Source organism: Desmodus rotundus, chromosome 3 (genome assembly GCF_022682495.2).
Source record: "Desmodus rotundus isolate HL8 chromosome 3, HLdesRot8A.1, whole genome shotgun sequence".
In the NCBI taxonomy this organism is placed as follows: domain Eukaryota; kingdom Metazoa; phylum Chordata; class Mammalia; order Chiroptera; family Phyllostomidae; genus Desmodus; species Desmodus rotundus.
In genome coordinates, this window is record NC_071389.1 from 55,522,053 (window position 1) to 55,536,813 (window position 14,761).

At 34.8% G+C, this 14,761-nt stretch overlaps 1 protein-coding gene across 3 annotated transcripts in view; it reads left to right on the forward strand.

The window, feature by feature from the left end:
* MIGA1 (mitoguardin 1) overlaps positions 1-14,761 on the forward strand; it is a 77,552-nt gene that overhangs the window by 7,314 nt on the left and 55,477 nt on the right. For all 3 annotated transcript variants that reach the window (XM_024565416.3, XM_071220943.1, XM_024565417.3), the window contains exons 3-5: positions 7,715-7,892; positions 10,043-10,179; positions 13,139-13,265. In XM_024565416.3, the coding sequence (XP_024421184.1) occupies positions 7,715-7,892; positions 10,043-10,179; positions 13,139-13,265 (442 nt within the window). The remainder of the gene's footprint in view (positions 1-7,714; positions 7,893-10,042; positions 10,180-13,138; positions 13,266-14,761) is intronic.

The following is a 14,761-nucleotide window of genomic DNA, read 5'->3' on the forward strand; positions in this document are numbered from 1 at the left end:
GAATATTTTTAAAAAATTAATATAAAGAATCTTGGATAAATTTAAAGATACATTCTTTACTCTCAGTCATGGTACTTAGTATCCAAAACTCATTCCATGGTATGGAATGCACTAAGTGGGTCAGCAAACTGCAGCCTGTGGGACTAGTCAAGGCTACCACTTGTTTTTGTGCATAAAATTTTATTGGTACCCCATGTTCATTTGGTAATGTATTATTTGTGACTGCTGTTGCATTACAACAGCAGAGCTAAGTGGCTGCAGTAGAGACCACATGTTCCACGAGCCTAAAATATTTACTACCTAACAATTACAACAAGAAAGTTTTTTGACCCCGCTACTAATAAGAGCAGGCTATATGTTTCAATACCATCAAGAGACCGAGAAAGGACCATTTTAAAGAGAGGGGAAGGGAGGGAGAAAACTAGAGAGAAACATAGATGTGTGAAACATCGATCTGCTGCCTCTTGCTGGCAACCCCGCGCATGCGCTGACTGGGAATTGAGCCAGCAGCCCTCGGGTTTGCAGGACAACGCCCAATCGACTGAGCCACTCCAGTCGGGGGATGCTCAGAGTTCTTGTTTGGACACTTCAGTAGTGTTAGAATTGGACTGACTTTTTATTTAAAAAAGACACGAGATTTTTTGTTCATTAGTTCAGCCTCTAAAAAATTAACAATCCATGTTGGATGTGATTCAGTTATATAATAAATTGCATCGTGAGATATGTCATTGTGACCTAAGTAATTTCAACACAGGATATATAACATGCATGGAGTTAAACACATCTCTTCTGATGCATTCTGATTCATATTCTAACACTGGAATTATGTGATTGAATAACTCTGGCAAGTTAACCTCTTCAAAGCCAATTTTTATCATCCTCAAAAGGGATGAAAAACCTAGTTTCCAGCGCACAGTAAAGATGAGTGAGCATCCCAATAAATACGAATTCCTATTTTATTTCCCTGTTTCATTTATTTAAGGAATAATGCATTTTCCAAGTGTGTTTTCTTTTACTTAATGAATACATACTCTAAACAAAATGCTAAGTCTCTTCGGGTTCTGTGGTTTCATTAAGGATTATTTTGGTATATTACATGTATCATAAAAAACAAAATGTTTCCATTGGAAACCACCACATGAAGGGGTAAGAAGTTTAGTTGATTGTCCAGATTCAGAGTATTGAGTGAAAGAGACTAAGAATTAACTGAGCACTTAAAAATCTGTTTAATTGCAGTGTGGTATACTGAATTGATGGAAAAACTGGTGAAATCCGAATAAAGTCTATATTAATAATATTGTGCTAATGTTAATTTCTTAGTTTTGACAAGAGTACTTTGGTTATGTAAGATGTTAATATCAGAATACCTGAATAATATGGGGACTTTCTCTGCGACATTTGCAACTTTTCTGTAAATCTAAAATTATTCCAACATAAGATGTTTGTTAAAATAAAATATTAAGAGCTTACCTTTTTTGAACGCCTGCTGCGCATCAGATAGTACTTTGTGTATGTTATCTCCTTTACAGCAACCCTGTGAGAAAGATACTAATATCACCATTTGTCCACAGTTGAAGTTAGCATGTGACATGTGGCAAGTTCCAGTTTTCAGAGAGATCTATTCAAAATATATTTATTAAGTATCATTGTGTGTCAGTCAAGTTACAAAGTGTTGAGCAAGATAGAGACATAGTCCCTGCCCTTACTGAGCTTGGAACCCTCACCAAAAAAAATGCGTGGTAACTACTATGTTAGACTTAAAGGAATAGAACAATAACTATTAACTAAATAATTATTCTGTTTCCAGAAAACATTAGATGAGGGAGGAAAACTTGACAAGAACATTAAACAGCGGTGTCAGGTTATGGAGTGGGGAGGATTGTGAAATATGAGCACAAGGAACAGTGTCTTATTCCTTTCTTCGTGTTCTCAGTGTGTGGCCCATAAGTTGATGCTCAATGCATGTTGAATGAATAGGACGCATGGCTAGTTTCCATTTTGTCTGGAGGTAAGGAAATGGACTATATCACTTCAAAAAGCCCCTCTGAGTTTTGGGATTCTGAGATGCTGTATTAGTATTTTTAGTGTTCCAGGCAATGATACAGAAGAAATTGACTTTCCTGTGGGGACAAAAAGTAACAAACGAAAAGTGATAGGCAGGAGTAATAGAAGAGGCTTTCCAACCTTGTGTTGTCTCGATTACTTATGATAAACATCTTTCCCTGGGAAATGTGCTTTATTTTTGTCATGGAAAAGGTTTCTTTTTTCATGAGATTAGGACTATGAACTTTAATGGGTGTTTTATGTAAAAATAATATATAACATAAACAGAATTTAGATCTTAACAAAAGTTCATTGATTTTATTATATTTGAATTCATATTGGTAAAGCATATTATATGCCTGACAGGGTAGTTTTAATTTTTTATTTATGCTTTCTAATAGTTCTCTAACTTCCGTGCCCTAGGACACTGAGTTTAAAAACACATGATCACTCAGCTGAAACTGGGCCTATGTTAATAGATTTTCTTTATGGAGGTCTTAATTTTATCTTACATTTACTCATACAATAAATACTAATCTTTACATTTGAACTAAGAATAATATTTTTTATAATGAAGTTGTGGCAGCTTATAAAATATAAAGATATGAAAAGTAAGCTGTACCTAATAGTGCTATTTTTAGAATGTATTTTATTATTGGATGTTTAGCATCCAAATTCAAGGAACTGGTTTTTTTTCCTCCCAAAATCTCATTTGGTTGCTATGAACATTAGAGGGATGATTCTAGAGGGAAAGACATAGAAATGGAAAGAAATAAAAATTTGGTAATGCTGTAATAAAGACATTATTGGAGAGAATCTTATAATTTGTGAAAAAAAAGTCTGAGGCAGTATTGGAATATTTTAATTTTTCATGATAGTTTTAGAGGAATTTAAATAGACTTGGAAGACAAGTAGAGTAAGGATAGTTTTAAATTTTTATTAGATCACAGTTACTAATGCCAAATGCTAATGGCAAGTGTAAATCATTTCTGGTATATCAGAAAACAAGCAATTCTTTTGGATTTATGTGTAGAAACAATTGTTATATTTTTAAAAGAGTTTTATTGAGGTAAAATTGACACACATTAAATTGTACGTATTTAGAGTATGCAATTTAAGCTTTGACATATATGTATACGAACATATCCATCACCTCCAAACATATCCATCACCTCCATACGGTTCTCATTCCCCTTTGTAGTCTCTCCCTTTGCACCTCCCCTCCCCCATGTTTCCCTAGGCAACCACTGATACGCTTTTTGTAAATACAGATTAGCTTGCATATTCTAGAATTTTATGTAAATGGAATCATACAGTATGTATTTTGTTTTGTCTGGCTTTTTACACTCACCCCAATTATTTTGAGATCTGTATGTGTTGTGTGTATCAATAGTTAATTATTTTTATTACAGAAGACTATTCCATTGTATCAGTTTGTTCACCTGTTCACCTGTTGATGGACATTAGGGTTGTTTCCTTTTTTTTTTTTAATTATAAATAAAGCTGCTAAGAACACTCCTGTATAAGTCTTCATAGAGATGTATGCTTTCATTTCTTAGGGTAAATACTTAGGAATGGAATGGCTAATCATAAGTTAGGTATATGTTTAATTTTTTTTTTAATGCCAGACTTCTTCCAGAGTGGTTGTATCATTTGTATAAGATGGACCATAGCCAGTCTTTTTAACTTTAGTCATTCTAAAATAGGTGTATAGTAGAATCTCACTCTGGTTTTAATTTGCATTTCCCTAATGATCGATGATGTTGAACATGCTGTCACGTGCCTATTTGTCATCCTTATATATTCTTTGTTGATATGTGTTGAAAGCTTTTGCCCATTAACATTTTTGTTTTGTTTTCTTACTAAGTTTTGAGAGTTCTTTATATGACCTGGATACAATTACTTTATCATATATATGATTTGCAACTAATGTCTTCTCGTTTGTGGATTGTCTTCATTCTCTTTAACATTGCCTTTTAAATAGTAAAAGCTTTTATTTCCGAAGTCTAATTTGTCAGCTTTTTTTTAATGGATCAGGCCTTTGTTGGTGTCATATCAAAAAAAATATTTTCCTAACAAAAGATCACAAAGAGTTTCTCCTATGCTTTCTTCTAGAACTTTTATAATTTTAGGTTTTACGTTTAGGTCTGTGATCCATAAGCAAATTATTGTATATGGTGCGAAGCATAGACTGAAGTTCCATTTTATTGCATGTGGATCACTAGTTTTTTTCCTGCACCAGTTGTTGAAAAGACTCTCCTTCCTCCACCAAATTGCCTTTGTACCTTTGCCAAAAATTAGTCATCTCTGTATGTGTGGGTCTGTTTCTGTATTCTCTCTTTTGTATCATTGATCTGTCTGTCTCTATTCATGCCAATATTACACTGACTTACTTATTGTAGTTTTATTTTTTAAGATTTTATTTATTTATTTTTAGAGAGAGGTGATGGGAGGGAGATAAAAGGGAAACATTAATGTGTTGTTGCCTCTCAAGCGCCCCCTACTGGGGACCTTAAGGCCCACAACCCAGGCATGTGCCCTGACTGGGAATCAAACTGACCATCCATGGGTTCACAGGCCCGTGCTCAATCCACTCAGCCACACTAGTGAGGGTTTTATAGTAAGTGTTGAGATAAGGTAATGTTAGTCTTCCAACTTAGGTTTTCTTTAATAAAAAGTTTTTTGACTATTCTAGATCCTTTTTATATCTGTATGAATTTTAGAATCAGCTATCAGTTACTACCAAAAACAAAACAAAACTTGCTAGGTTTGTCATTAGGATTACATTGAAGCTATAGTTCAGTTTGGGGACAATTGACATCTTTATTGAGTCTTTCAACCTATACATGTTACAGCTTTCCATTTGTTTCTGCTTTATTTCTTTTCCCTCAGCATTATTTGTTAGTTTTCAGGGTATATGTTCATCATATTTTGTCAGATTTATCCTTAACTATTTCATAATTTATGATGCTATTATAAATTTTTTAAATTTTAATTTCCAGCCCTGGCTGGTGTGGCTCAGTGGATTGAGTGCTGGCCTGCAAACTGAAAGGTCACCAGTTTGATTCCCAGTCAGGGCCCATGCCTGGGTTACAGGCAAGGTCCCCAGTTGGGGATGTGAGAGAGGCAACCAGTTGATGTATCTCTTACACATTGATGTTACTCTCCCTCTCTATCTCCCTCTCTTCCCCTCTCTCTAAAGGTAAATAAATAAAATCTTTAAAAAAATTTAATTTCTGGTTGTTACTGTTTATGAAAATATAGTTTTACATATTGATCTTGTATCCTACAACTTTATTAAGCTCACTATTATGTACCTTTTTGTGAGTTTCATAGGACCTTTCTACATAGATGATCATATATTTTAAATGGCAATAAATGTTTTTATTCTACTGTTACATTATAGTTTGAATATATTAATTATTTTTCATTAAAAAATAATTTTATTTTCTAAAATTTTAAGCATGTACAAAACAATAGTATAATGAACCCCTGTGTACCTGACATTCAGCCTCAACAGTTATAAACATATAGTCTATTTTTATTTTTATTTTTTGTATATCTTACTGTCCTTGTAAAATGACTGGGAAGTATTCCCTCTTTCAATGGAATTGATATTTCTTCCTTAAATATTTGGTAGAATTTGACCTATAGTTTTCTTTGTTAGACGGTTTTAACTACATAGGCAATTTCTTTAGTAGATAGTAACTGTTACCTCTTTCTGAATAAATTTTGATAGTTTCTATCTTTCAAAGGAAATCTACATTATTGAATTTATGGGCATAGAGTTGTTCATAATAAACCTTTTTTATCCTTTTTATATCTGTAAGGTCTGCAGTGATGACCCCTCTTTCACTTCTGCTTTTGTTAATGTCTTTTCTTGCTTTCTCTTTTTTCCTTTTTAAAATTTTATTTATTGATCTCAGAGGGAGAGGAGGGGGGGAATGGGAACATCAATTTGTTGTCTCATTTATTTATGCATTCACTGTTTGATTCTTGTATGTATCCTGACCAGGGATCGAACCCACAGCTTTGGTGCATCGGGACAACACTAACCAACTGAGCTACCCAGCCTGGGCTTTTTTTAAAATTTGAATTTATTGAGGTGACTGGCTAGAAGTTTTGTTGATTAAAAGAAAACAGCTCAGGATGTTATTAATTTGGTTTTCCACTTCATTGATTTTTGTTTAGTTTTTATTACCTAATATCTTCTTGGTTTATGTTGGATTTGCTCTTTTTCTAGTTTCTTAAGGTGAAACTCAGATTACAGATTTGATACCTTTCTTTTTTTCTTAATATAAACATTTAGTGGTATAAATTTCCTTCTAAAGGTAACACTGAATCCCACAGTTTGGAGGTTAACAAGAGGAACAACCTTCGTGGTGATGGAGAAGAAGGGTTCTGATGCAATATGTGCCCCTCCACAGAAACTGCTATTTCCCTTCCCCAATTCTGTACCATTAGGGGGACTTTTTTAGGACTCTTGTCTTTTCTGTGAGTGCCTGGTGGGATTCCTGAAGATAAGGCTGCAAAAAGTATGGATGGCCCTACATTTGTAGCACACCTCCTTCCCACCGCCCACAGGGGTGTGCTCTACCCTCTCTTACCAGTGCACAGGCAGTCTCCACCAATTTTCCAAAAAGGCTAGCTGAACACTTTTTACCGGTGTTCTGCTATGTCTTATTGTTGTATACAGTTGCATGTCTTATCCCTCTCTCTCCAAATACCCATGCCTTCTTAGTTTGGGGGTCAGTTATTATCCTCTGCCATTCTGCTGGCAGAAGAATTGGGAATTTGCCATTTGTCTGTCTTCTTTGTTGGTGTAAAGTTGGAAAAAACACTCTACAGCTCTCTACATCCCCAAGCCTATCTTTATTTTAGAATTCTGCATTTTAGGTGATTAATAGTATCAGTCCCCTAAGACAAAATTAATTACCTCTTGTTCTGATGTTAGTACTTAGTATATACTTATATTACTGTACTTTTCACCCTATACTGTGGTTACTTATGTATGTATCTGTCCTCTACGATCAGTTAGCACATTGCTTGAGACAAGCAAGATCTGTATCTTCTGTATTCCCAGTGCTTGCTGATCAATGGAAGGCATTCCCTACATGCCTATGGAATATAATTAGTACAATTAGATTTTATTTTAACTTTCGTAGTACAGTCCTGGGACATTGTAAGATGCTGAGTATTTGTTGATTAATTCACAAGTAGAAGGGCTCCTTCAAATGGTATTTATTGTAGAAATTGAGTTAATGTATGTTTGTCCACATTTCCAGGTAGTTAAAAAAATGATTCATTGAGGTCTTATTGAATCATTCCAATAATTAATAATCTTGCTCTGATTCAAACAGTGATTTAGTTGCATGGATTAATCATTAGCTGTTCAACAAATATTAATGGGGTTGAATCATTTTATACACCTCTTGACTTCTTGGGTGATACTGTTTACCTGAGAACTTCAGAGCAGTGGGTAATAAATTACTGCATTATCTATTTTGGGGGCAGAGGGTTGGTTCTAAAATTCAAATTGAGCCAGTTGCATTGAATGAATAAAATAATATTACCTGAGTAGTATTTAGAAAGCTTAAGAATAATTTTTGTTCTTATATCTTCAAGTGAACAAATAAAAGAGGTTTTTTCAATCTAACTGCATCTTTTCCAGATCAGATTTTCACCAGTAGCTAAAAAGTTGTTTGTGGTAACTGCAGTGACTACCGTATCTGTAATTTTTCTGGCCCATCACTTTAAAAGAAGACGTGGAAAGAAGAAAGGAAAAATATTACCATGGGAACAAGAGCACCTCATACTTGAATACACTAAAAGAGCAGCATCAGATAAAGGTATGTGAAAACAGCTGAATTAGGTCTAGAAAGGAAATCGTATAGATAAATCATAATTGAAATGCAGTGATTTCAGTAGTTTAGTCTCCAAAATTTCCTTCCTTAATATTTAATTCACAAGTCATGCAGATAAATTTTAGAAAAATTAGAAAATGCAGGTAAGCACACAGAAAAAATTAAAATTACTGGAAACTTTGCTACCCTAGAAATAACTACTAATAATACATTGGTGTTTCTCTAGCCATTTATATTAACATTTAATTATCATATTGGGACATAAAATTATATGTGATAGTCTCCTGTATCCATGGTTTTGCTCTCTGCAATTTTAGTTACCTGCAGTCAGCCTTAGAAAACATTAAATGGAAGGTACCGGAAATAAATATAAGTTTTACATTATGTGTCAATCTGAGTACCGTGATGAAATCTCATGCTGTCCTGATTCATCCAGCCTGGGATGCGAATCATCCCTTTGTCCAACGTGTCCACACTGTGTACGCTACCCACCCAGTAATCACTTGGCAGCCATCTCAACTATCACATTGACTGTCGTGGTATCACGTGCTTGTGTCCAAGTAGCCCTTGTTTTACTGGGTAATGGCCCCAAAAGTAATGATGCTGACAATTTGGGTATGCCAAAAAGAAACCATAAAGTATTCAATATGTATATATATATATAGGAAAAAACAGTATATGTAGGGTTCAGGAGTATTTGTGGTTTCAGGCATCTACTGAGTGTCTTGGGATGCATTCCTGCAGATAAGGTGGTGGGAGGGCAGGAGGACTGTTGTATTATGTGCAAGAAAATGATTTATATATTTTAGGTAAAGTTCTGGTCATACGTTTTGTAACAGTTAAGAATGTCTTTCCAGGTCAATAAATATATATCTATGCTATCATTTTCATTTTTTTATTTATTAATTTTTAGTTTTATCAAAAATAATTGACATATGTGCTGTCACTTTTAATATGTAATTAGTGTTAAATTTGTCCAAATAAATCTTAGTTTATTTAACCAGTTCCCTATTGTTCCTTTTAGAATGTTTTTCTTGCTTTGTATATACTTGTCTATTTTCTTAGTATATAAAGTTCTAGAAATACTATACCTTTAAAGAACATGTAGTTTTTGTTAGCATTGTTTTAATAAAATTAATTTCTTGCCCTGGCTGGTGTGGCTCACTGGATTGAGTGCCAGCCTGTGAACCAAAAGGTTGCTGGTTTGATTCCTTGTCAGGGGACATGCCTGGGTTGCAGCCCAGGTCCCTGGTTGGGGGCATATGAGAGGCCATTGATCAATATGTCTCTCCTTCCCTTCCCCTCTCTCTGAAAATAAATAAATAAAATCTAAAAAAAAGTAGAAATGAAATAAAATTTATTTGTTGAGGATGCTAGATTTCTTAATTTTGAAATAATTTTTAAATTTATGATTTAGTGTATCATATGTTTTTGTGATTCATTTGCACAACAAATGATTAACAAGTGACTATTTTGTACCAAATACAGTGAACATTACAATAATGACAACCCCTACTAAAATTTTGTTAGATCTCAAGTGCGGTGCTAAATGCTATATATTCACTGTGTTATTTGACCTTTATAACAATCTTATAGTCCTATGAGTTAGGACTATACTTTATGTTATTATTCCCATTTTATACATAAAGAAAATTGAGATATGGAAAAGGTAAGTAACTTGTTCAAGTTCATATAACTAATAAATGCCAGCATTTGAATTGAAAAGTCTGCCCTAGATGAATGAAAGATAGTTAAAGGAGACAGATGTATAAAAAATAATTATAATATAATGCAATATGGGTAAGGTTTATATATAATTCAGGAAAGGAAATGCTTATATAGTTAAATTTATAATTTAAAGATTCGTAGTTATCAGTACTTTTATACTGATTACAATAGACTATCAATACCACCTTGATTAATTAGATGAATATTTTATTCTTCATTTCAGAAGCACGTTTTAGCAATGTTAAAAACATTGTATAGAGAAGTAGATTTTAATGGTATGTGTTTAATAATTTATGCAATTGTATGAAATGTGTTTTAAAATTAGATTTCTGAATGAATATAACATAATTTTGAAATTTGTCATTGGATCTATTGATACTTGTAATATTTATGTGTTTGTTTGATAGGTTCAAGTTGTTCCAGTAGTAGACAGAATTTGACTTTATCTTTAAGTTCTGTCAAAGACAAAGGATCTCAGTCTTGTAACTATGTTAATGGAGGACTTTTCAGTAAATACTCAGGTTCTGCACAGAGTTTGGCCTCTGTAAGTAAAGAAAAAAAATTATTATACTTTTAAGTTTGTTTATATACCTGTTGTTATCTATTGGCTTAAATGTTATACAATTATAGATAGCTCTTAATAAGGTAAAAACCTTAAGCAATCTGGTCGAAGAAGTAAAATGATCATTTTGCTTTGCTAAATATTCAGTCAGTTTCCTTCCAGGGTTTTTGAGTAAGTGATGTGGTCCCATGGGGCCCTCTGAAAATGGTAGTGGTATGGAAATGTTGCTTTGAGGCTAAATGTTCTGCAAAAAGCTGGAAGATGCATCCAGACTTCATACTAGGTCACAAAATTCACTTGATGAGCCGCTTAGGAAAAAATGTTTGGCTTGCTGAAGCCAAGTATGGAGTTCCTCACTTCTGTCTTTAGAGCATTAATGGAGTATCGATTCATAAGCAAGGAATGAAGTTACTGTTCAAATCTAATATAATTTAAAAATTATTTTTAAAAATAGGTAGTATATACACTTGCTACTAAATAAAGAAGCAGAAATGTATGGTGAAAGATGTGTTCATGATGCATACGATTCCCTTCCTTGAGACAAACACTGACGGTTTCCTGTGTTCTTCCAGGGCGTGCATGCCTCTACCAACATGTATGTTCATTTGAAAAAGTGGTTTATCCATGTCTAAGATATATTTAGTGGGGAAAGAGAACTTCATGTTGAAAGCAACATGAATTGAAAAGGGAAGTGAGAGGGGTGCATATACTCCAGAAGCTGTGAACAGAGGTTTCCTGTGCTGAATGACACTGGGCCCAGGAAGGTGTAAGAGGAGTGGTAGTTTACTTTTTCTCTTAGACTCGTTAGCTTAATGCTTTCTACCTAGGTCATCTATTATCTTATATTATAAATGTAGCTAATAAAAGTTAGTGAAAAAAAAAAGTAGTTTACAGAGGCTTGGCCTGTGTGGCTCAGTTGGTTGGAGCGTTGTCTAGTCGAAGGGCTGTGGGTTTGATTCCTGGTCAGGGCACATACTAGGTTGCAGGTCAGATCCCTAGATCTGGGCGCATACAATCCCCAGTTCAGGCACATGTAAGAGGCAAACAATTGATGCTTCTCCCTCACATCGGTGTTCCTCTCTGTCCCTTCCTCTCTACCTCTGAAAAATAGAAATGAAAAAATGTCCTCAGGTGAGGATTAAAACATTAAAAAAAAATAATTTATAGAACACCATATTTTGTTCTGTACCTTCTATACTTCGTTGAAATTTATAGCTGCCCCGTTCTGAAGTGCCTAAAAATATAATAACTTTTTAAAGGCTCTTCTGTGTCAGGAACAGCTATCAAAGGCCTGCAGACCTTCAATTCCTCTGTGAGACTGAGCAGGATAATGAAGTATACGGTCATTCTATAATTTGGACTTCTTTTTTGTCAGAGAGGTGCCTCTGTTTTAAATTTTCTCAACTGAAAGTTGAAGTTGTTCTTGACAAGGAGGTAGGAAAGCGAGTTTCATGATAATATTGTAAGTAACAAGTCACTAGAATCACTCTACTATACTTGCCTCAGTGGGCCTAGTGAGTCCATTGCCAGGTCTTTGAACTCAGATTTGTGTGACTTTAAAAAAAAAAAAAAGCAACCCTTTATTTATTTTTAGAAGGGGGGAGGGTGAAAGAGGGAGAAAAACATCAATGCACAAGATATACATTGATCTGTTGCCTCTCACACGCCCCCAAGTGGGGACCTGGCCTGCAACCCAGGCAGGTGCCCTGACCGGGAATCCAACCAGCAACCTTTGGTCCACAGCTGGTGCTTCATCCACTGAGTCACACCAGCCAGGACAGATGTGTGCCTTTTGATGATGCCTGAATGAGGGTCATGACAACAGGAGTGGAATGGAGGAGGGAGGGTCTACAGAACTTGGTAATTGGATCTGAGAGGTGTGAGAAGAGAAATTAAAGGTCGCTTCTTGTTTTCTATTTTGAGAAATTATGGGGATTAAAGTACATACTACTAGTGAATGGGAGGAGGAAGAGTTTTTGTTGTACTTAAATATAATCTGTTTGAGATGCCAGCAGAAGAGCCAAGTGGAGTCACCAGATGGCAGATGGAGATGTGGGTCTAGATTTCTGAAAAGAGGACAGAACTGGCGTTAGAGATTGGGGAGTTCCTGCACAGAGGCAACTGAAATGATTGCTAGAGAAGGGAAGATGATAGAGGGTTTTTCATGTTAGTTATCATATAGTAGAGAATGAACACTGCAATAAATTCTAAAAGGAAAATAAGCTAGTGTAAAAAATAATACAAATGGAGCCACTTTAAAACGGAGTCAGAGCTGCCATCCCAGAAGAACTGCCTTGCAAATCTTATTATACCTCAAACCTTTGGCATGTTAAACCAGGACAAAATAACCTTTGTACTAGGCCTAAAGCAGCATTGCACCCCAAATAACTTTGCAAAGAGAACAAGAAATCAGATATTATGATTACTAGCCTGATGACTGCCAGACTGAATTAGCATCACTAGGTTAGCTTATCTGCACTTACAGAAATACCTTCCTCATTGAGTAATTGGTCCCTTGCCTTCCTTTCCTACTCCGAACACTATTGGTACTTCTGCCTGAGTCAGTGCTGCCTAAATAGCTGTTCTTATGGATCTCAAATAAATGCTTGTTTGTCACTTCAGCCTTTTATTTTTAGGTTAACACTAGCTACCTCAAATCAAAGTAGATGTGAATAAAATTTATAAGTAAATACTTAATAAAATAGTAAACTAAAAAATTGCTTGAGTTTTCATGGAAGAAACTGATTTATGTTCAAAATATTGTTCTACTTATGTATTTTTGAGCAAATAAAGGCTTAGAATTTTTTGGGTCTTCAGGTAGAAATTACATAGGTTGTTTTGCCAGGAATAGGACAGATATAAATAATTTATAAATATAAAAGGTCACAAAATACTATTAAAAAAGAGATTTTGAAGTAACTTTTGTCCATCTTAATTTTAGGTCCAGAGTGTCAATTCTTGTCATAGCTGTGCTTGTGGCAATTCTAATTCCTGGGACAAAGCAGATGAAGATGACATTAAACTTGTTAATATACCTGTGACTACTCCTGAGAACTTGTACTTGATGGGTAGGAATAACATAATAAAGTTTTAAGATATTATACTCAACATTTAATGTAAAACTAAAGAACTACGAATTGTTCTAAGAGAAACAACTATAATTTAAAAATGTTCTTGTATCTGTTGAATCTTGTGTATATAACCCAACCTATTTTATTAGTTTCCTGGGGGTGCTGTACCAAATTAACGCTTGGTATATTAAAACAGAAATTTATTCTCTCAGAGTTTTGGAGGCAAGAATTCTGAAACCTTTATCACTGGGTTAACATCAGGGTGCCATCAAGGCCATGATCCCTATGGAGGATAGGAGAGAATCTGTTTCTTGTGTCTTCCAGCTTCTAGTGGCTTCTGACTTGTGGCCTCCTGATTTCAGTTTCTGCCTTTGTCTTCATTTTAACTCCTCTGTATATCGAATGTCCCTGTGCTTCTCTCTGATAAGTTGTGATTGAATTTAGGGCCCACAAGGTGATCTAGGATAATCTCCCCATGTTAAGAATCTTAATTTCATCATATCTGCAAAACCCCTTTTCCTTTTAAGATAATATGTACAAGTTTCGGAGACTAAGACCTGATACCTTTGTGTGGCCATTACACTCACTTAACCTAATCTATTGACTCTTATCTAATGAACCTCTCCGAACCCACTAGCTATCATTTATATTCTTATATCCAGAGAAAATTTTAAATAAAAAGAAGGCCTTTGTTTTACATATCAGTATTCCTCTTGCCTTGACCATGAGCATGTCTAGAAAGTCTTGAGCTCAGAAAGAAAACCAGAGAACATGACACTGTGGCAGATCAAATACTTTTTCAAATGGGTATCACTGTTCATCTCTATTCTATTTCAGGCTGTATTCCGTTAATGGAAATGCATACTAATTAAAAAAACAAACCAAAAAACCTTGATGCAGCCTTGGCCAATGAGCAGTAAAGGGGATGATGACTTACAGAAGGACTGTGTGCCTTTCAATGCATTCCCAAAGTCTAGTATAGTTGAAGACTTATCATCTCCAGGAGTATCACAGTAGGTACTCCTGCCTGTAGGGAAAGGTGTAAGGGTAGTTCTTTTGCAAACTTTTCCAAAGATCTTCAGAGAATTAAGCTCGTATGCCTCTAGATAACTCTTAACTATGTCTAGTAAACCTACCTCACAGCTTGTTGGAACATTAACGAGAAATAGAGCAAAACTAGAGAAGCTGCTAGGAGTTAGAGCACCATAGAATCAGGATTAGTAAGAGCTCTGTGGATCACCTGACACCCACCATTGTTTCAATTCCCTTTACAAGACTGATGACATAAAAAGATTGGTGACATACGAGGATGGCTAAAAAGTTCATTTAGTTTTTTCCATAAAATAAAAGACACATTTTTTCATTTTCACCAATAACTTTGTTGATTTGGATATTTTGAGTATGTCTGCTATCTCCCATGAGGTATAACATAGAATGTTCTCAATTAATGTCTCAATTTGATCGCTATCAGCTTCAACTTATCTACCTAACTG